Genomic DNA, 23,689 nt, shown 5'->3' on the forward strand with positions numbered 1-23,689 from the left:
TCAGAATTCTGTAGTAGAATGAATTCGGCCCGTTGCAGGATTTGGTCCATTGTAGTATTTAATCCTCTATGCGTGGCTATATAAAGAATGCTGACTGTTCTCTGTAAACTGCTGACTTGAAGCAAACCTGTCATGGCCCTAAGCTTACTGACTTAACCTTATGGCACATCAGCAAGGACCATTAGATGCTGGCATTGACTACAGGCTGCTGAAGCCTCTGAACCTCCTTTTATAAACATACCAACTTTGGTCTGAGCATTGACCTCCCATTTTGGGAGTACATGGGCCTCTTGACAAGGCTTGCTCAGGTACCAGGCACTGCATTTTGGGATGCAGAGGGGAGGGGGAGGCAGCATGCTTGTGTTTCACAAAACACGAAAGGATTCACATAAGACATTTGTTAAAAGAACTTGCACCCCTTTATGCATCAAGACAGGTTTGCTTTAAAGTCTGATGCCGCGTACACACGACCGGACTTTACGGCAGACTTTGTCCGGCGGACCTTCCGACGGACTTTCCGAATAAACGGACTTGCCTACACACGATCAACCAAAGTCCGAAGGATTTGTACGTGATGACGTACGACCGGACTAAAACAAGGAAGTTCATAGCCAGTAGCCAATAGCTGCCCTAGCGTCGGTTTTTGTCCGTCGGACTAGCATACAGACAAGCGGACTTTTCGACCGGACTCGAGTCCGTCGGACAGATTTGAAACATGTTTCAAATCTAAGTCCGTCAAACTTTTGAGAAAAAAAAGTCAGCTGGAGCCCACACACGATCGAATTGTCCGACGGACTCCGGTATGCCGGAAAGTGTGTACGTGGCATAAGTCTATCCAAAAATGTAAGTTCTAGTTATAGATGGAACCTGGTGGGCTGAGTCAGCCCCTGACTTCTCTTATGACTTGGAAGCTCCAACAACGAAATCCCCCTTGCCATAATTCTCAAATCTGTTCCTGTTCACCTGGGAGTTTTGGGTATTCCTGCCCACCATTGTGTGTTCCAGCTCCTCCTGTTACATTCTCTGTAATGTAAAATATAAATTTCAGCAAGTAGAGTAGGTGCCCCTTTTTAATGGGCAGAGCAGGTGTGAACCAGGAACTCATTCCTGAGATTTCACATAGAGGGTCCTCAAGAGGTCAGGCAGGTAGTAGCATCTACCAGACAATAAAGTATCAGTTTTGGATGCACTGACTCTTTAAAGCGATAGTAAACTGATTTTTTTGAACTTGTACCTACAGGTAAGCCTAAAATGAGGGTTACTTGTAGGTACAGTGAATACCTGTTAAACTTCCGGTGTTAAGGAGATATTTATACTGGATGCAGCTGGTGACATCACCGGAACATGCGCTCTGAAGCTCCAGCTTTCCCTGACGGTCCTTCAGAGCTCTGGGCCGGAGCTGAGGGCTCCCGCGTACATGCGCTGGAGTGATGTCATCGCTGACCCAGAAGGAACACCAGGGGAAGATGGAAGCCCTGTCAGCACACCGCTGGAGGGCTTTGTTCTACGGTAAGTATTTCATAATGTGCTAGTATGTGATGCATATTGGCACATTATGCCATTGCCTTGCAGGGGATATATATATTTTTTAAATGCTGCGGTTTACTGCGGCTTTAAGATGTGAGTACAAATGAGGAATTTATTATAATGCAACAATGCAAAATGTTGGCATTCAATAAATGTTTTTGGACAGATATTTCTTCTGCCCGTGGCGCCTAGAGCAATGATGGTCAACTTATGCCTGTGGCACCTTGCAGAGTAATGATGGCCAACGTCGCTAGATTGATAGAAGTGCAATATCCCTCCATCGTTTTCTGCTGAGAACACTGTTTTTTTTACAGGTGGGCAGGGCCGCTGATAAGGCAGAACAGTCAGCCCTCCTATACTGGGCCTGGGCACCATCAGTTCAAAAGGGGGGCCCAGGGACCTGCTGAACAGGAGGGCTGGCTGTACTGTCTTATTGCAGACACTGATACCCTCTTGCCTTCCCCTGCAGCGCTGCCAGCTTTTCCTCCTCTTTCTCCCTCCAGCTGTACTGCAGGGGGATTGGTCCTAGCAAATGCATCTCTGCCATCTGCTGTCTGGGCCCCCCCGTATGCCCCTTTTGCCCTGGCAGCACTTACGGCTTCCCTCCTTTCCCGTGGGCAGCTGCTGCGGGCACACAGGGGGATGTCCATTCATCACTGAAGCACAGTAAACTGTGTTTACTATGATTTAGTTTGTGAATAAGCAAGAAGCCTCAGAGCATTTCCCAGGTAGGCTGTATGGGGCCCTGTAATTTCTAACCGCAGACCTGCCTGTGGGCATACTGTTCCCTTTTAATTTTCTTTATGATTTCATAGAGGTATCTGGGTGATATACCTGTCCAATGCGAATGGTAATCTGTGTGTTCAGTACTGTACTTTGGTCCTACTATGTTCTTCTTCTGGCCTGCGTGACATTTTGTCTCTGTTACTATGTAAATGCAAAATCTCTTTGGCTTTTAAATAAAATCTAATTTCAAATAAAGATCACTGCCATTACAGCCTATTTCAATATAAAAGATCTCACTTTATCCTTTTGATTGGGGTTTCAGGGCCAAACAAGTGCCAAAGGAAAGTGACAGGCAGTTAACGCCCCGGCATCTGCCAAACACTGAAAGATCTGCTTTGAGATATATATCAGATACATATTAGATTGAAATCATTGTGATACTGAAAATTGTTGTCATTGGATAAATGTTTTTGGGTGACAAATCTTTCCTCTATGCCTGCAGCACCCTTAGAGCAATGGGGGTCAACCTGTGCCTGTGGAACCCTTAGACTTTGAGCAATCGGGGTCAACCTGTGCAAGTGGCAGTTTTAAAGAAATGGGGGTCAACCTGTGCCAGCGGCACTTTTAGAGCAATGGGGGTCAACCTGTGCCAGTGGAAGTTTTAAAGAATTTGGGGTCAACCTGTGCCACCTTTAGTGCAATTTGGATCAACCTGTGCCAGCGCCACCTTTTTAGAGCAATAGGGGTCAACCTGTGCCTGTGACACCCTTCGAGCAATGGGGGTCAACCTGTGCCTGTGGCACCCTTAGAGTCATGGGGTCAACCTGTGCCTGTGGCACCCTTAGAGCCATGGGGTCAACCTATGCTTGTGACACATTTAGAGCAATGGGGGTCAACCTGTGCCTGTGGCACCCTTAGAGCCATGGGGTCAACCTGTGCCTGTGGCACCCTTAGAGCCATGGGGTCAACCTATGCTTGTGACACATTTAGAGCCATGGGGGTCAACCTGTGCCTGTGGCACCCTTAGAGCCATGGGGTCAACCTGTGCCTGTGGCACCCTTAGAGCCATGGGGTCAACCTATGCTTGTGACACATTTAGAGCCATGGGGTCAACCTGTGCCTGTGTCACCCTTAGAGCCATGGGGTCAACCTGTGCCTGTGTCACCCTTAGAGCCATGGGGTCAACCTGTGCCTGTGTCACCCTTAGAGCCATGGGGTCAACCTGTGCCTGTGGCACCCTTAGAGCCATGGGGTCAACCTATGCTTGTGACACATTTAGAGCCATGGGGTCAACCTGTGCCTGTGTCACCCTTAGAGCCATGGGGTCAACCTGTGCCTGTGTCACCCTTAGAGCCATGGGGTCAACCTGTGCCTGTGTCACCCTTAGAGCCATGGGGTCAACCTGTGCCTGTGTCACCCTTAGAGCAATGGGGTCAACCTGTGCTTCTGACACATTTAGAGACATGGGGTCAACCTGTGCCTGCAGCACCTTTTTAGAGCAATGGTGGTCAACTGATGTGTATGGAGCCTTATCTGTGGACATTCTATTCAGCATACAGAAGACTATCGGAGACTGCAAACATTTTGCAGGAGATGGTCAAAGAGTGACAACATGCTGGAGACAGGTGGCATGCTGAAGTGGACAGTCAGACAGGAGATATTCAAAATCGGTGACCCCACTTTGTCTTCTGACTGCGCCGTTCTGAGGGCCACACAACAAAGACCAAAGGACCGAATGTAGCCATCAGACCGCAGATTAAGAACACTTAAGTAGACTACCTTGAACCTTTTTGTGCTTCTCAAATTTTGAGTCTTGCAGACGGCGCACAGTCGGCTCCGCATATGATGGGGTAGCAGTCTATCCAGTGAAAGTCGAAGACCACCCTGGGAATGGTTTGTTAGAGGGGGTCACATGGAAGGCTGGCACTTGTTTTAGGACAGGACTGCTTTTAAGCTCCGATCTGGCTTTGCTGACAATACAAACTGACATTAATTTTTATCACTCCTCAATCGGCCTCATAAAACCAGACACTGTTATATTATCGCTGGCTCCCTGTTTTCCTTCACTAAAACAGCACACAGTAATAACAAGCTGGGCTGCGCCTGCACTGCGGGGAGGGACAAAGGGAGTCGCGCTAATGTAGCTAAGCTGTTCTTTGTATTCTCAGGAAGAAGCAGGAGTGTAGCAATAACAGTCTGCTCACGGTTTCCACTAGATATCAAGCTGACCGTGAATAATCTTGGCTCGGCTCATGGTAAATCCCAGGAAAAAAATGAAACCAGACTTTGCTTCTGGCTGCTTATCAGATGTAGAGTAGGTGCGGTTGGGATAAATGACAACGTTTGTATTAAAGTGTACCTGTCTCTTCACCACAATTTGTTACCAGACAAAATGGGGGGGAGATTTACTAAAGGAAAATGGACTGTGCACTTTGCAAGTGCAGTTGTGTTTATTTCCCCCAGAGCTTAGTAAATGTGGTAAAGCTTTGTTGATTTACATCCAAGCATGTGCAAGCAAAAATGCTCTTTTTTTTATTTTCCTTGCACCTAATTGGGTTTGCTTTACAAAAGTCAAGCTTCATCACAAGTACATTTACTAAGAAAAAAGAATGCAACTGTACTTGCAAAGTGCACAGACTATTTGCCTTTAGTAAATCCAGCCCAATATGCAACTAAAATTCAGGTACTTTCCATTGCTTGTATTTTAGCAAGTTCTCAGGCCTCCTCCAGTCTAATGAGAACCTTTAGAGCTAAGAACTGCTGACATCCTTTCATATAGAGTGGGTTGTAAGGCATAGTAGGTGTAATGCAAGTTAGATTCTTGGGCACCAGACACTACTTGAATGCAAAAAGATTTTATTTCTCTTAAACAGAACTTTGGGGGAGAGGGTTATGACCAGGGCACCCTTGGGTAGTTGCAATGTTATTTGGCAAACTCTGAGACTTTCTACAGGTAGACAGCCATGCAGGAAAGGCATCCAGCAAGACTCCACATCTGCATATGTAGGAATGCTGTCTCCAATGGCAACAGTCTTTAACAGTTCCTAAAACAAAGTGTAGCAGTTCCTTCACTTCCACTACAATCAATTCTTGTAGTTCTTCAGCCCACTGAGCTCTCAGTCTCTCTCTCACTAAAGGCGAACATAAAACAAAAAAATCTCCGTGCTATCATAAGAAGAGCCCCCCAAAAAAAGCAGCAGTTCAACTATGAAAAAATCACAACATACAGGAAATACAAAACAAAAAACTGCGCTATAAAGTGAAAATGCAATAAAATCAATATATGTAGTAAATACACACATATGCATCCAATGACATCAGATCATTAGTACAAAAAAAATTATGAAAATAATAACAAAGTCCATAGGTGTGAAAAGGTCAAGAAAAATCCCCTGATAGTTCTCCGTGAATATCAAGTAAGAAAGTGGAAATTAGGCACACCCAGCACAGTGATCCTTCACCACCAAACGTATGCGCTTACCAGATGGGAAGCACAATAAGGCACATCCCAAGACTTGTATCCAGATCAGGCAGTTTGAACCGTAACCCACTACTCCAGATACCGCTAGGGGTGATAAGCATGTAGACTGGGTCCCGGTATCCTATCTGCGATAGCCCCCCGTACAGCGTGGAGCCAACCAAGCAACAACCCGAATTAATCACATAGGGGTAGAAGAAAGGCAGCCATAGCGTGAATCCGATAGGAACTTTTATTTAAAATAAGGTAAAACACTTACAAATTAGAAGTATAAAAAGAGCATTCGCCAGCCGGCAAGCGAGCGCCCGTTTGTAATTGAGTGCGATGACGTCAGAGCGTCAACCTCCCGACGTACATTTCGTCTGTCACTGATGTCTCTCTCACTAGACTAGATGATTCACTGCCACTGAATCCCTTGAGCTCTTACAATCTTCAGGGTATTTTCTTCCTCAAGCATCACCCCAGCTTCTCTGCAGCTTGGCACTCCAGATACCTCTCAAGCTTCACCCACGCTGGCCTGCTCGGTCCCTGGCTTGACACACAAGGTTGCTCTGCAGGCGTCGCCTCCACTAGCTGAGTCCCTGACTTGACACCTGCTGAAGTTTCCCAATCCTTCACCTTCCCCGGTTAGTGAGAATACTGCTCCGGTACTTGCTTCAGCTACTCACTGTGGTCCCTAGTAATAAGGTGGTTGGTCCCTTAGTGGCAATAGCTTCCCCTCTACCTCCGACCACGATAGGTTCTCCGGCTGGCAGAACCGTCACTTCTGGTTGGACTGCAAGCCGCAATCTGAACCCTGCGCTGCTCTCTTGCTTCTGGATAGGCCCTCAGACAGCCTTGCAGCCAGATGTGCCCGGGATAGGCCCAAACTCCAGCTTAGCAGCCTGGGCAGCACAACACACGTCCACCCAGACAGCCGTCCAGGTGGCACAGAACTCCCGATCACTTGACCTCGCCCAAATAAATAGGCTCTCCCAGCAGGCCAAAGGACCCAAGAAAATCCCTGTACATTGGCTGAGATACCCCATATACCCATAACCTGAACTTGCATTGCCTTTCTCATATCTAGTACCACCAAGTACCCGGCCACCTAGTGGTAGAAAAGTGCAATAAGGCCAAACTTGGGGAGGAATCAACTGATTCCTCACAATTGGCCAAGGCAAATGCACCTGGCAGGTAAATTTAGGAGCAACCCTGCCTAAACATCAGGGTACTACACATTTAACAAATGCATGTAATTATGTATTAAAGATTTACAAAGATGCATTCATTTTTGTCTTTTTTAAATCTGTGCGGAGTTGGCTTTAAATATAAAAAAGTTATAGTCTGCCTATAAATTATTGCATTTGCTTTGAAAAGCCAGTGTGTAATGGTATTAAAAAAAAACAATTGTAGAATTAAATAATCCTTTTTCACATGAATTGTTCATGGTCTTTGTAATTGGGGATGTGTCCTTTGCCTACATACTTTTCTGTTATAATGAGAGGAGATTTACTAAAACTGGTGTGCTCAGAATCTGGTGCAGCTGGTCATGGTAGCCAAACGGCTTCTAACTTCAGATTGTTCAGTTAAGGGTTGACAAAAAAAAAAAACCTGGACGCTGACTGGTTTCTATGCAGAGCTGCACCAGATTTTGCACTCTCCAATTTCAGTAAATCAACCCACTGAGTCCATTTTCCTGTCTCGGAAAGTTGGTAGGTATGCCATCAAAATTCCCACATTATGTCATTGGATATGCAAACTCAACAGTGTTTAATATGATGCAAAAATCCCATTTAGGCTCTGTTCACACTAGTGTGACTGAGTGCAACTTTGGAGTGCGACCCTGATGCGACTTTCATGCAACTTTACACTCTGATACTCAAGTCACAAGAAAGTTGCATCAAAATAGTGCAGGAACCTTTTCAAAGTCTTCTACGACTGTAAATTGCATTGATTGGAACAGGTTCCATTGAAATCAATGGGCTGTGACTTGTCATGCCACTTTGTGTCCAAAGTGGCATGACAAGTTGCACTAGTATGAACGGAGCCTAACTGGAACAGAACACGTGTACTGTGCCTCTAAAAACTCTGGTGACACTGCAGAAATTCTCCTGCACCTGCTGTATAAGAAAATACTTACATTTTGACAAGAACTCTCCGGTTTGAAGAGAAAGCTTGTTGCTGGTTGGTTGCTGTGGTTTAGGACAGAACATAAACTGAATGTAGTGTTTGCTGATAGCACTCTTGGCATTCCTGCCAGGAATAGCAGTCATTAAACCCTTTTATTCTGAAATGTCAGTAAATTCTGTCACTGAGAATTGCATTTTGTGCTAATGGAGTTCCAAGTGCAATGCCTTCTGTTTCCTGAGACTGAGACCCACCCGCAATAATGTATAATTAGCTGACACTAAGTAGATAAAAGTTTCTAAATGAGACCATTAAGTTCTAATGTGAGGTGGCTAAATCATTTACTGCTACTCTAGGATGTGTGAAACCTTTTTCTTCACACGCACTTATTTTTGAGGCCTAGAACTCTGATGCAGCACTTTCATTAGACGTTTTACAATTGGATCTTAAACTTCGGGTCCACTTTATAAGGGGCACCCTGTTTTTTTTTTTTTTTTGAGTGGTCTCTCTGAAGCTCTTGCACTCCATATTGACTTGATTGACTTTCTTCAACCATAAAAAACTGAAGTCAAATCCAGTGCTTCTGAAATGCATGTCCTAGCAAACCTGGCAGGCATTTTACCCCCCTCAGTTTTGGCCTTAGATACAGTTTAGCATGCTATGTGTAATTGCATGATGTATACACATTACAGATTTGGTGACCAGTATAGATAAAGGACCCCTGTTGGTTTATTAGTGCTATTTTGTGATTCTGCAGCCAAATTTGCTGAGAGGATTGTACCAATGACAGGTCTCTTGATAGATTCACCATTTATTTACCGCCTATGGCTAGATAAGTTGTGGGTTAGTTTGAGAGGTGTGGCCTGTGTATACTGTACTAATATTTACATGTCCTCAGGATAAAGCATGACCCGCTCTGCTGTATGGCCTCAGTGTGCCTTGTATTAACCTTACACTTACCTTCTTAGAGAAGCCACATACTAGTTGGCTGCTAAAATCACTAAATAGAAGTAATTGTTACCTATATGCATTATTGCTGTGAAAACCAAGCTAATATTCATGTTAAATTATATATATATATATATATATATATATTACATATTATTCATATATTCTCACAAAAGTGAGTACACCCCTCACATTTGTGTAAATATTTTATTATATCTTTTCATGTGACAACACTGAAGAAATGACACTTTACTACAATGTAAAGTAGTGAGTGTACAGCTTGTATAACAGTGTAAATTTGCTGTCCCCTCAAAATAACTCAACACACAGCCATTAATGTCTAAATCGCTGGCAACAAAAGTGAGTACACCCCTAAGTGAAAATGTCCAAATTGGGACCAAAGTGTCAATATTTTGTGTGGCCACCATTTTATATACTGAAGTCCTCTTCCACTCCTCCATGGCGACATCACGAAGCTGGTGGATGTTAGAGATGCCCCACAGATGCTCAATAGGGTTTAGGTCTGGAGACATGCTTGGTCAGTCCATCACCTTTACCCTCAGCTTCTTTAGCAAGGCAGTGGTCGTCTTGGAGGTGTGTTTGGGGTTGTTATGTTGGAATATTTCCCTGTGGCCCAGTCTCTGAAGGGAAGAGATCATGCTCCGCTTCAGTATGTCACAGTACATGTTGGCATTCATGGTTCCCTCAATGAACTGTAGCTCCCCAGTGCCGGCAGCACTCATGCACCCCCAGACCATGACACTCCCACCACCATGCTTGACTGTAGGCAAGACACACTTGTCTTTGTACTCCTCACCTGGTTGCTGCCACACACACTTGACACCATCTGAACCAAATAAGTTTATCTTGGTCTCATCAGACCACAGGACATGGTTCCAGTAATCCATGTGCTTAGTCTGCTTGTCTTCAGCAAACTGTTTGTGGTCTTTTTTGTGCGTCATCTTAAGAAGAGGCTTCCTTCTGGGATGACAGCCATGCAGACCAATTTGATGCAGGGTGTGGCGTATGGTCTGAGCACTGACAGGCTAACCCCCCACCCCTTCAACCTCTGCAGCAATACTGGCAGCACTCATATGTCTATTTCCCAAAGACAACCTCTGGATATGACGCTGAGCACGTGCACTTAACTTCTTTGGTCGACCATGGCGAGGCCTGTTCTGAATGGAACCTGTCCTGTAAAACCACTGTATGGTCTTGTGCTGCAGCTCAGTTTCAGGGTCTTGGCAATCTTCTTATAGCCTAGGCCATCTTTATGTAGAGCAACAATTATTTATTTATTTTTTTTTTCAGATCCTCAGAGTTCTTTGCCATGAGGTGCCATGTTGAACTTCCAGTGACCAGTAACACTAACGAGTCACATGACATCTGGGAGGGAAAATGGCTAATTGAGCCCAATTTGGACATTTTTACTTAGGGGTGTACTCCCTTTTTGTTGCCAGCGGTTTAGACATTAATGGCTGTGTGTTGAGTTATTTTGATTGGACAGCAAATTTACACTGTTATACAAGCTGTACACTCACTACTTTACATTGTAACAAAGTGTCATTTCTTCAGTGTTGTCACATGAAAAGATATAATAAAATATTTACACAAATGTGAGGGGTGTACTCACCTTTGAGATACTGTGTATGTGTGTGTGTGTGTGTATATATATATATATATATATATATATATTAATCTCTCAGCTGTGCTTTGGGAGCTGAAAACCTCATTGGCCCATTTAAGCTAATCTATCCAGCAACTTGAAAATCTCCTAATGTACCTATTGGTCAGTGAGGCTACCCCTGACACAGAGGGGCCAAGTGAGCACTCCTTGGTTATTATTATTATATATAGCAACAGTTTGCGCAGCTCTTTACAACATGAGGATATGGGCCAATACAATAGGCATTAGTGCTGGGATAATAGTGTTGGTAGTTATCAGAAACTTCCTGGCAAAGCTTATATCATACAGGAAGTATGAAAAAAAATTGTGAATGGAACTCCAGATAGCAGTAAAAACCAGAAGGGGTTCTAGCCCTTCCCCACTCTAATAGGGAGATCCACACTGTCTATTTTTCCTGTTTACCGTTATCGTCAAAAGTGAAAGAATAGACAAAATGTTAGCAGAGGGAAAATCTACCAATGGGGACATTAGTTCTGCTGACCCTGGTAACAACCAGTGATTCCCTCACTTTGGAGGGATTTCCTCTCACTTTCTATTTTGGCTATGGGACAGGAAGTGAAGAGATATCTCCCCAATGGGACTCAGATGGTAAAAATGAAATGGACAGGGGTTATGACCCTTCCTTACTCTATCAAATATGGGGGGGGGGAATGTTTTGCCTATAGTTCTCCTTAAAGGTTGTGTTGGAGAGGTACAAGACGAACTAAAAATCCCACCTTTAAAGTACCATGAGAAGGCAATGCTGTATTAAATTAAATTGTATTGTATTAAATATACATAAAAAAGTGGCTTTTAACCAAGTTTATATCAGTCCAGTCAGTTTCCATCACCATAAATTATAGCTCAGTGTAATGGAAATTTGTAAGTTCTGTATATAATTGTATTGTATTTTGTATGTATTGCACACTGCCCTCACTGTGCACACAGCACTAATAATGTTTTCAGTAAATGTTTACATTTTTTCGAGTCCTGATTAGAATTAGCCTGCCTATGTAACGCCCCTTGTTAGCATAAATGTACAATTGTAATATTAATGTGATACCTACGTAATCATGTGTATAAAAACCTTCAATTGCGTCATAATAAAGCAGAACAGTTATTTGGAAAGATGCTGAGTGTATCTTTTGTGTCTGTTCCCTACTGCAGTAGTTATTATTAATTTGGAACCACTAATCAATATGAGGATAGGAGTTGCCCATCATCAATTTAACCGAGTCACTCAGGAAGTCTAATAATCTGATATGTAGAACATTGGGCAGAGAAGAAGGTTTGGTGGCCTGGTGACAAATGCTGCTTAGTGAGGTCCAATCTGTGGTGTCAGCGCATGCTGGCCTAGTGGGGGAGCGTTGTTCTGGGTAACCAGCAGGCCGTGAAATCTCAGTCTGGCTCCTGTGTGGACAAGACAAACATAATAAAACAAATTCTCTGACAAAAATAGCAGGGGAATCTTCCCTTACAATAGGGCATCTTGTCTCCCCTTAGAACATGTGTTAGAATTTTTGTCACTTGCATTTGAGGCCCAGCAAAATAAACACCGACTGCTGTCTCCTTCTAGGAACCCTTGTTGATATTGTAGCCTGATCTCTGCAGTGAGGTCATGGATAGTGAATGCATCTCCGCTTTTTAATAAACATCATTTATCCATGACCGTCCCTAAACAAACACTTGTCTACTGGTGCAATTTTTTTTTTTTTTTTTTTTTTTTTGCACCCATGTTAAAATCTGCAATTATTATTTATTTATTTTATTTTTTTGCCGTGAAATTACCTTTTAAATCCCTAAACTACTATATATTTTATGAAAGCCGAGACCCTGTAGAATAAAATTTATGGTAATTTCAATAATTTTTTTTATGTTGCATCATATGCATGTTTTCAGGAAAAAAAATACACTATAATATGAATTTTGATAAAGCAAAAAAGAAGGCGTTGCATTGAGTAGATCCCAAACATGTCAAGTCTTAAAATTGCTTGAGCCCTTGAAATTGTGAAAAATGTAAAAAGCCTTTATAGGTTATCAATTTTTAGAATTGCTCATAAATGATGACCCTAGAGAGCCCCGCTTGTGTGGAGAAATTTGTTTTCGCATGCATTTGCATTGAGGTGTGTGTGTATAGTGGTGCGGGGGTGCTTATATAATGTAAAGAATTAAAGGATTGCTGCACTTAAAATTTAATGTAGAAAACCGACATACAAAAAAGAAAAAAAAAATTTCAGTGTTCAATATTAACCGTTTCAGGCGCCCTTCTTTAGAATAGAACACACACTGTATGTTTGTATTTATTTATTTCAGGTACTTATATAGCGCTGTCAATTTACGCAGCACTTTACATATACATTGTACATTCACATCGGTCCCTGCCCTCAAAGAGCTTACAATCTAAGGTCCCTAACTCACATTCATACATACTAGGGACAATTTAGACAGGATCCAATTAACCTACCAGCATGTCTTTGGAGCACTGTGTGTGTGTGTGTGTGTGTGTGTATGTATATATGTATGTGTGTGTGTGTATATATATATATATATATATATATATATACATATACATATACATATACATATATATATATATATATATATATATATATATATATATATATATATATATATATATTATATTATATTTAACTTTTTATTGCTACCATGAGGGAGCTACTAAGCCCTCTATGTGATAGCATGGGAAGGTGACAGGTCCTATTTATGGAGATATCAGAGGTCTGTTAGACCCCCAATTTCTCCCCTACCCTCCACTGCAGCTAATCGAGCCCTGTAACCTGGGAATGACCTCTGAACCTGGAAGCGACATGATGTATGTCGTTTCCAGGTTCATTAGTTATGGGGAGATCGGGAAATGGATGTTCCTGATCCAAATTTTATAGTAGTTTTCTCTTTTTTGAAATTTTGTTTTATAGCAGTCCTCAGTCCCAGGCTCTCCAAAAGGAACAGAAGAGCCCTGGAACCATCACTGGCAACAGCAGAGGGGGGCACCACCTTTTGGAGCTCTGTAAAAGTGCTGTCCGTATCACTTCTATCTAAAAGCTAGGAGTCATCTGTATAAATCAATACCAAGCTTACCACTGCAGCAGCAGATATGAGCTTGTTTTATTCCCTACCAGGACGTTTATAAACGTACCTTGGTAGACAAGAGGTTAACAGGGACTATATAGGCGTAGAGGACTGACCTGAACCAGCAGTGGAAGCCTTTTTAATTTTTGGGGACCTTTTCACAAATTGGAATTGTGCATATAACTATAATGAATGATAAGAAGTATAAAATAACAAAAAACACAACTGGTGCAAATTTTTGTTATCAATAGTGTTGGATCCAAACTTCTCCATTTCGGCATCCTGAAATGTTCCAAAGCAGTATACACCATTTATGACCGTAGTGCTAATTTACTGTCTGTGTTTAAAAGATTACAGCATGTTTGACGAGTTGCTAAGCTATTGTTAAGCACAGAAGCCATGCTGCTCTGTTTGACTCTGATTGCCTACCAACATGCGGGACAAAGAGATTGTCCCCTCTAGGTGTTTACAATATAAGGAATCCTGCATGGATGAGCATCTTTAAGTTTTAGCCTGGATTGACACTTAAGCATAAAGCGCTTTCATGTGAATGTGGAGCGTTTTCTTGCGCATGGTTTTCAGGCTTTTTTTATGGTTCAATAAGTTTTTATTGATGTTTTTGCAAGAGTATAAAGAGTATAATAAACGTAAAAAAAAAAAGAAAGACAAAATAAAAGAGTGTAAACAGTGCCAATTACTTGACATATAGTCTCCTAATAAACAGTTATATCTTTTAAATATTGAAATAGTGCAAGCGTTTACATGTATCAGGGTTATTATATGTGGAGCAATACTTTCAACCCGTACAACAGGTGTATGTTGACATATAAGCATTCACTACTCTAAGTTGGGGTGCCCCTTTGGGAGCTTCAGGCTTTTTTTAGGCATGGGCTGTCTTCTGATCCCAGGTTCATTGTGCGTGTGGGCGCAGCCAGCGTTGGGATGCCCGTATGTCGACCTAAACCTGGGGGCATATACACACATGCCCCCATGGGATCGACATTGGATTCGGGGCCCAAAGAAAAGGAGACCAGTGGATGTGACACCAATAAGGACAAAAAAAATTGAACATAAAGAAATATCATAGAAATGGCAGGATAGACTTAATGATTTACGATGTAGATATAGAGCATATGTTAAATAAAAAATAAAAAAAAAAATAGATGAGGGTTTAATATCATGAAGTTTCTTACTGTGCTTTTCTGCCTCCTTTTTATTGTCCTCTGTGAGCTCCCCAGCCTCTCCTTTTCCCACTCATTCTGTTTGGAATGAGCAGAACATGTCAGTCATGTACACTGCTCTATGCACACTACAAATCCTTTAGTCCAGGGGTGTCAAACTCCATTTCATCGCGGTCTGCATCAGCATTATGGTTACTCTAAAAAAGAAAAAGGAAAAAAAAAAACAGTTGTATATCTGTAAAACTGGATGTCCAGAGCATGCCACCCCCCTCTCCCCTTACATAAGTTGTCAAGAGCCCCCCATTATCACAAGTCAAGTGTCCCCCATCCTCCCTTATATCACAGTGCACCCAACTTACCATGTGCTGCTGTTGGGAAGAATCTGGGGTGGAGATGGGAAGCAGAAAGTGTAAAGTCTGGAGAAGAGCCATAGGAGGACTCAAATCAGCTGCTGAATGCTGAGACCAGGGGGGTGCTGTGGCTGCACAGAGAGGTGCAGGATCTCTAGGAGGAGTTCTGTCGTCCTCTCTGACGCCGACTGCTGATACAAGGTGATTGTAGAGACAAGGAGGTGCTGCAGCTGCAGAAGGGGTCTGAGGGCCACATGAAATGGCCTGGAGGGCCGGATTTGGCTCATGAGCCTTTTGTTTGACACATGTGCTTTAGTCCATCTTGGGAGTGAACAAGCGAGGGTGGTTATGTTTTGACATACAGTGGCATACCTTCCAACATTTTGAGTTGGGAATGAGGGACACTTACTAACAAACGTATGTAGGCATAGGGCACTCCCCCTGCCACACCCCTTTAAAGGAGAATAAACCAAAAAAAGGTTAATTAAATCCACAAGGACTTTTTTTTTTTTTTTTCCACCACTATTCCTTTTATATTAGCTTTTAAAATTGTACAAATGCAGCAATTTAGAATTTGGATGAAAGGTTTAGCACTGGGAAAAACTTTTTGAAAGATAAAAAGTGCATTTTATATACATCTATATGGATCTGACTAAAAAGAGGGACAAATGAGGGGGGACAGAGGGACATTGCTCCAAATCAGGGACAGTCCCTTGGGGACCATGGAGAACAAACGTAGTCACCCTCTAACAGGAAGTCAGATCACAGTAATAAAAAAAGGAATTTGGAAGAGGTTGAGAGTGATGGGAGAGAATTTTGAAACTAAAAATACATATTTGAATAGAATTTTAGTGTTCCTAGAAGTCCTTTTTACACATGGCCTACTTTGATGAAGATTGCATTTTCAAGGTTCTAGAAAATAATATATTTTCGTTCTCTTCTGGCTGCCATGGTCGTATCATTTGAATGCCGCTGATTTTCTGCCTGGCAATGTTTGGCCAGAGGGAAGATTTATTGGGTTGCACCAATGTAGGAAAGTGATCTTTTAACATTCTTTAAATTCCACAACCAAAACCATGGTTAGAGAACTTTAATAAACTGACTGTCGGACTGCGCCCAACTAAAATAAACTCCTTATCATATTCAAAGTATATCAGAAAGTACATACACATATATGTTTTCACACTCTGTAGAAAAATTCCCTTTGTAAAACCAGATTTACACGTCTTCTTATCAGGGCCAATGAGTTCCCTGTTTGGTAGCAGGAAATAAAGCACTGCGGGTATTGTCTGGGAAACATTATAAATAGTACTGAAAAATAAAGTTGAAATGGGACAAATGTCGTTGGATGTGGTCTGCTGCAGTCGTTTTCCAGGCTTAGAACATTTTATGAAAAATACATGTTGATCTTGCCAGTAATCTAGTGTTCTTGTAACTTCCTGTGTTCTGAACTGAAATCTGAAACAATGTTAACAGCTTTCTTCAGTTTGCTTTTGGGAACTACAGAACATGTCCCATGTCATGTAAATGAGAATAGAGGGAGGTGTTTGTAGTCCAAATCAAGAGAACAGCTAAGGGTAAGAGCACTGCTCCTCCATAGGTACAGTGCTCCTAGGATAGGAAGTATGTTACTGGCAGGATCTCCAGGTGAAAATTGAAGGCATGCAAAAAGAAAATAAATGAGGCCATCACACCGAAGGACTAGCAAACTGTAAAATATTGCATTTAATTTTTGTTCTTGGAATTGGATACATTTTTTTAAAATTTTGTAGTCATTCTGTTTTTTCAACAAGTATAAGGCCCCTTTCACACTGACGGGCCAATCGGGTCTGCCTGTCAGTTTTTCAGGTGGACCTGATGATCCTTTGCTCTCTATGGAGCGGCAGATGTCAGCTGCCCCATAGAGAACAGCGGGCTGTGTCTGTATCTGCTCTGCATCAGTGGAGTGGACTAGGACCTGTCATCTGCCTGCTCAGCGCAGATCAGTGGATAGATCCCCTGCTGAGCGGGCAGATCTGCTGGCAGACTCTGCCAGTGTTGAAAGGGGCATGGGCAACAGCAGCTCATTTGTGTGGTTTTTTTTTTTTTTTTGTCCACATGTGACACCATTATTTTTTCCTTGCCTTTTTCTGTAGTATTTAAAACTATAGCATGCTGCAGTCACCCTAATGATCTCTACTAGTCTACAATATAGTCAAAAGAGATGTGCTTTGGGCAGTCATTTTATCTGGGGGGGGGGGTCGATTATTTTATTTTTTTTTTTTTAATGTTTAGCAATGAGACCTTTCTGTCTTTATTGTGAAGCTAACTGCAGACATTCAGCAGCCACTAACCTTACCCATTATCTGTACTGGACAATATTTCTAACAAATTATTTTTCTACATAGATGTGCTTTTCATAAGCAGGGGGCAGAATTACACAGGTATCCCAATCACTGGTTTCCCTCTGGGGGGAAGAGGGGCATAGTGACTGGCCTCAAAATATAATTTTCAGCCAACCGACTCTCCCTTCCAGGAGGCTATGGCGAGATGTGTCTACCATGGTCAAGAAGGGCCTACAGCCATTTCAATGTTCCCTGTAGTAGGGTTTTAACAAGGGGGGGGCCCAGATTCCGGCCCCCCACCCTATGTGAATGAGTATGGGGTACATTGTACCCCTACCCATTCACCTAAACAAGTGTAAAAAATAAAAAGAGTACACAGGTTTTTGACAAAGTAATTTATTAAAGCAGCTTTGGTATCTCTTCTCCTTCCAATTTCTTCTTCCTCCGCTGACATCTTCTCCCACTTCTGATTCTTCTCTCTCCACTGTATTCTACCTCGGTTCTTCCTCCGATCTTCACCCGACGCTTGCTCCCTCTGTAATGCTAGGTCCGCTGTGTGCCATTACTTATATAGCTATAAGGACGTCATCCTGAGGCCCCGCCCCCTTGTGCTTGCATCCGCCCCATGTTGAGGGCATGTGGCCTGGTATGATTCAGGAGGAGGCGAGGCGCTCGCTCGTCCCCACCTCCTTTCCTGACATGCCGGGCTGCGTGCTCGGATAAGGGTCCAGCATGGATTTTGGGATGACCCCACATTCTTTTGAGCGTGGGGGTTCCCCTTAAAATCCATACCAGACCGAAGGGTCCTGGAGGGGGACGCTATGCCATCTTCTTCCTTCTTCCCCTTTTTTTTTTTTTTTTTTTTTTTTTTTTTTTTTTTTTTTTGGCATTTGGTTCCCCTTAAAGATCATCAGAGCTCAAGTCGCATGCCAAAGTCAGATTAGTTAAGACAATGGGCTGAAGTCGGATCAAAGTCAGACCAAAGTAGTGCAGGAACCTTTTTTCAAAGTCGGACCGACTTGTGTCGGATCAGTTAGGACAGCTCTCATAGGGAACCATTCATTTATACACGTCATGCGACTTGTGCTCCCAATGTCGGAGCGTTTGCCGTACCAGTGTGAACTCAGCCTAATTGAACAAGCTGAAGTTAGAAGCTGAATGGTTATTATGCACAGCTGCACCAGAGTCTGTGTGCACCAGTTTTAGTAAATCTTCCCCAATGTGAGAGGAAGGTAAGATGGTGATGCACACAATGGCATTGGAGCTGTGTGGGAGAACATCTTAGGCATCCCTTGAAGGGGGCTTTACTACAATGTAAATGGAGCTGGGTTCTGTAATAAATTTGCTCGGTTCACATTCACTGTAAAAAACAAAAACAAAAAAAACTCTCAAACTTCCCCAGCACATTGCTATCCCTTTCACTCATATTGTAAGTCGCATAGCAGATAAAGGGTTAAAACGTTTTTTTTTTTGTTTCCTTTTCTAGGAGTTCTAAGCTTTTATGCAGCCTTTACTGCGTTCAGCAGGCAGAGGTGTACATATCCCACCTTTTCATTGTATACTTTGTCACTTGAGAGCGACCTGCCTTGAAACGTGAGCGCGTGGTGTAAATGAACAATACTTCGTGCTGCTAAGTAGTTCATCCCCTACTAGGAATGACTAACAATGTTTTTTTTTTTTCTTTTCCTTCTTCTTTTATGTTTTGCAGTGATGAAAATGCACGAAAAGATCTGAAGGTTTTGCCGGCTCTTCCCACCAGAACTCTGCAGGAACACCCCTCACTTACCTACTGGTATGCTATTAAGACCAGAACTTGATGTACTTTATACATTATTTATTGGGATGACATTCCAGTACTGGTCATATGCTTGAAGGCCTAGGCATTTGGTGTGTTTTAAGCTGTCAAGGACGAGCAAAGGTAAAACTGGCTGATCCTTGCCTTCAGCAGTGATCAGATGACCACATGACGTGTGGTTAGCACCCAAGGGAACCCAGAGCAGTATTTTCTGCAGGGAAGATATTTCAGTCCTTATTTTACTTCCAGAAAATCTGTTTTAATATAGCTACATTTGTGCTCGTAAGTTTACATACCCTGGCAGAATTTATGATTTCTTGGCCATTTTTCAGAGAATATGAATGATAACACAAAAAACTGTTCTTTCACTCATGGTTAGCATAGGGACTACGTGTCACAAAATTCAAGGAAGTAAATGTGTGGAATCTTCACAAAATAAGTTTAAAAAACTTCCAGAGTGTTCTGCATAATAGGAGAAAGGCTTTAAATAATTGAAGTACAATGTGGAAATGAATATATGATTTTTCATTATCACCATAGATAGGCTTTAAGTAAAAATGTTCCCTGTGTTTCACTTCTAGCGAAGATCGAGTGATTGAACATTTCAAAAAACTAAAAGGAGTCACCAGAGGACAGGCAATAGTCCGGTAAGATCTGTATAAACAATTTTCCTTTTTATATACTGTATGTCTAATATATTAGAGCAGAACTTCACTGCAGTGGTCTGGAGATTAGTTATGCTTCTATCTAGATCAGTGGTCTGCAAACTGTCACCCAAGGGCCGGATGTGGCGTTTTGTTTGCTTTTATCCGGCCCTTGAGGCACTATTTCATCCACTGACACCAGCGATAGAGCACAATTCCCCTCCACGGACACCAACAAAGGGGCACAATTCCTCCCAATGATCCCAACGATGGGGCACACTTCCTCCCAATGACACCAACAATGGGACCTAATGATGGGGCACAATAACTTCCAATGATGGGGCAAAATGTATCTTATTGACACCAAAGATGGGGCATTGTTTACTCCCACTGATGCCGGGACACTTTCTTCTCCTGATGGTCACATACTGGCCCCCCTAAAGTCTGAAGGATGGTAAACTGGCCCTTTTTTTTTTTTTTTTTAGAATGTTTGGAGACCCCTGCTCTATATTGGCATAAAGGAAAAATGGTTTTATGTTTTCTGTGTCCCCATTGCAGAGAGTACCCCTTTTTCTTCTACTATATCCAAAGTTTAAAAAAATGTTTGTTTCTTTGCCTAGAATGGAAAAGGGTTAGAACTTCTGTCATATTTGTATGACCCATTGTCACCATTGGAAGATTTCCCCTCATGTTCTTTGCAGGTGCAAAAAAAGGCATCATTGGGACAGGGACTCTTTATTTTAATAGCTATCTTTTTTATATAGGGGGTCTCCGAACTTTCTAAACAAAGGGCCAGTTTAATGTCTTTTAGACTTTAGGGGGGCTAGAATTGTGGTTGTGGTTAGTAGGAGGAGGTATAATACCCCATCATTAGAGCACTATTCCTCCCAATGTTACTATCATTAGTGTCCAGGGGAGGCCCAGTACCCTACCAGTAGTGTCCCACCTTTGGTGTCAGTGGCAGGAATAGTGCCCCACCTTTGTGGTCAGTTGGAGGAATAGTGCCCCATCTTTGGTTTCAGTGGAAGGACTAGTGCCCCATCTTTGGACTAGTGCCCCATCTTTGGCGCCAGTAGAAGGACTAGTGCCCCATCTTTGGACTAGTGCCCCATCTTTGGCGCCAGTAGAAGGACTAGTGCCCCATCTTTGGCGCCAGTAGAAGGACTAGTGCCCCATCTTTGGCGCCAGTAGAAGAAATCATTTCTCATCACTGGTGTCAATAGGAGGAATCAGTGGGAGAAAGATGGCCCCAAGGGCCAAGTAAAGGCAAGCAAAGGGTCGCAGTTTGGAGATCACTACTTTATAGTTTAGTAACAGAGTCTATCCTTCACTTCCCATCGTGCACCATATCAAGATATTTTCCCCTTTTTATCTTTGTGTAAATAACTAACTTCTATTTTTGACATATCCTAGAACATACAAGGGGTCATTATGTCTCAGTGGTTAGGTTGTAACCTTGTGTTGCTGTGGTTAAAATTCAAAAGCCGTCATGTAGACCTGGGTCAGTTTGGACTGGCTAGAACACAAACTTTCTCTTTTTGTCCTAATTTACGTAAGGGGCAGTGCTGCTTATAAAACAAGTGTATTATTTATTTATTTTGTTTTTTAGTTCTGTCTGTTTTATGTGACTTTTATTCTTAATCAGCTTCTCCCTTTTCTTGCAGGTATATGAAAATAGTGGAAGCTTTGCCAACATATGGTGTTCATTACTATAAAGTAAAGGTCAGTGCTTGCTACCCTATAAACACATCCATAAAACTGTTATTTTCTTGTTCGGAGACTTTATTACTATAGCAGGAAAGCCCTGTCTAACCGAGTGGGGGAAAGAAATACCCCGGCTGCATTCAGCAGTTTGATCTTTTTATGAAGGTTTTTGGCTACTGGATGTTTTTATATTGCTTTCATTTCCGTTGAATGTTGTGTGGATAAGTCAGCTATGAGCCGCATTCCCTGTGCAGTCTTTGAGGTCACGATCATCCTCTGCATGTGTCCTACTTTTCAGAGTATAGAAGACAGAAGAGGCTGCATTGTGGCACTGTACTGTGCACTGTAATAGTACCATAGTCATAAAAAATAAAAACGGGCTGCATCCAGCAAGCAAAATTATTATATTTTACAGGATTTATATCTTGCAACAGTTTGCACAGTGCTTTACAGTATAAAGGGAGACTGTACAGTTTCAATAAAATTCAAGACAAAAAGGAGGGCCTGCTTGTGGCAGCTTACAATCTAAAGGGAGAGGCAAGTGGTAAAAAAAGGTAATAAGGGGGTGTGGAGATTAGTTGATGCGTTAAGAAAAGTTCAGTAGTTAGGTGGAGGCGGAACGAGATGGCTGAATAGATTGGGATAGTGATTTCCAGAGGATGGGAGAGGCTCTGGAGAAGTCTTGGATGCAAACATAGGAAACAAGGGAGCTAGAGAGCAGGAGGTCTTGGGATGAGTTGATGGGATGATTTGGGTGATACTTTGAGACAAGGTTATGTAGCTGGGTGCAGAATTGTGAATGGCTTTGTAGGTTGGTGTTAGTATTTTGAATGAAATCATTCACCTGTCAGTTCTATCCAGGGAACACTGTGGGGTTGATTTACTAAAGACAAAAGACACTTTGCACTTTGCAAAGTACTGTTGCTCCCATAGCTTGGTAAATGAGGTAAAGCCTCACTTTGCAGAGAATACCCAATCACAAGCAAGGAAAATAAAAAAGAAACTGCATTTTTGCTTGCACGTGATTGGATGATGGAAGTCAGCAGAGCTTCCACTCATTTACCAAGCTCTGGAGCAACTTGGCTAGCAAAAGTCTATTCGCCTTTAGTAAATGAAATTAACCACTGGCGGCTGTAGCTCAATATTTAGGGAGCGAACAAACCTGGCCCCCTCACTCGCACTACCATCCCCCCCCCCCCCCAAAAAAAAACTCCCTGGCCAATCTGGTCTCAGGTCCCGCTTCCTGATTGGCCAGGAGGAGAAGCAGGAAGGCAAAAGCGGCTATTAATTTGCTATTGCCACACAACTGGGTGGGCTCAGGGCGCAATGCTCCCAAGCCCACCCTTTTTTTAAGCCAATTAGCGCTTCAGGCTCCAATCATGTGCTTCAAAAAAAAAACCCAATTGAAAACTGTGTCCGATGCCCTGCAAGGAAATTAGGGGCCCGGTGTTTGAATTAGGAGGGGCAGCGCCTCTGCGCCCCAAATGGAGCGTCCGGCACTGAGATTAACCACTATGTCTGTGTTAAATTCATTTTGGCTCACTTTCAATCTGAGTTTTAGGCTAGGTTCACATCTAATACCGATGCGACTGACAGCAGAGGTCCAGTGGGTCCATGTTCTCCGTTTTTAGGGACAAATCAGGCCCAAATTTTGGATGCGGAGAAAAAAAACGCATCCAATTCGCACTAGTGTGAACTCAGCCTTCATCCACTGCAGTCATATTCCAGAGAGCTCTTTAAATGTTGCAGCTGTCTGGTGGCTGGCTTACAGTTGTTTTGTTAAATAGACCTGAATAAGAGAGATATTGGATTACACAACCTGCAATGTGATCCATATAAAAGGGTACACTCCCTCCAACTTTCCTAGCAAAGATTAGACCAGAAATTCTCAAATAGAGTTCCTCTAGAAATTGCTAAGGGTTCCTTAAGTGGAAGCCCGATGTAACTCCCATCTGATGGGGTCTGTCTAGTTCTGGGTCCAACAGCACATGGCAGAGCCAGCGCCTTGATGCCAATAATCTTTTTAGCTGTTCTGACTACCACTATAAGAAGCCATTCTTCTCATGGACCTCCAATATATAGGGCATTTTTCCTACGGACATCCAATTAACTGGTGTTAGAGTGGTTTGCCGTTCCCTAAGGCTGGG

The 23,689-nt window shown here is 42.6% G+C and overlaps 1 protein-coding gene across 5 annotated transcripts in view; it reads left to right on the forward strand.

The window, feature by feature from the left end:
• The window catches only part of FRMD4B (FERM domain containing 4B), a 332,830-nt gene that overhangs the window by 235,328 nt on the left and 73,813 nt on the right, over window positions 1–23,689 (forward strand). For all 5 annotated transcript variants that reach the window (XM_073592115.1, XM_073592114.1, XM_073592117.1 and 2 more), the window contains 3 exons: window positions 19,108–19,191; window positions 19,776–19,841; window positions 21,503–21,560. In XM_073592115.1, coding sequence (XP_073448216.1) covers window positions 19,108–19,191; window positions 19,776–19,841; window positions 21,503–21,560 — 208 coding nt within the window. The remainder of the gene's footprint in view (window positions 1–19,107; window positions 19,192–19,775; window positions 19,842–21,502; window positions 21,561–23,689) is intronic.

This window comes from Aquarana catesbeiana, linkage group LG07 (genome assembly GCF_042186555.1).
Source record: "Aquarana catesbeiana isolate 2022-GZ linkage group LG07, ASM4218655v1, whole genome shotgun sequence".
Lineage (NCBI taxonomy): Eukaryota > Metazoa > Chordata > Amphibia > Anura > Ranidae > Aquarana > Aquarana catesbeiana.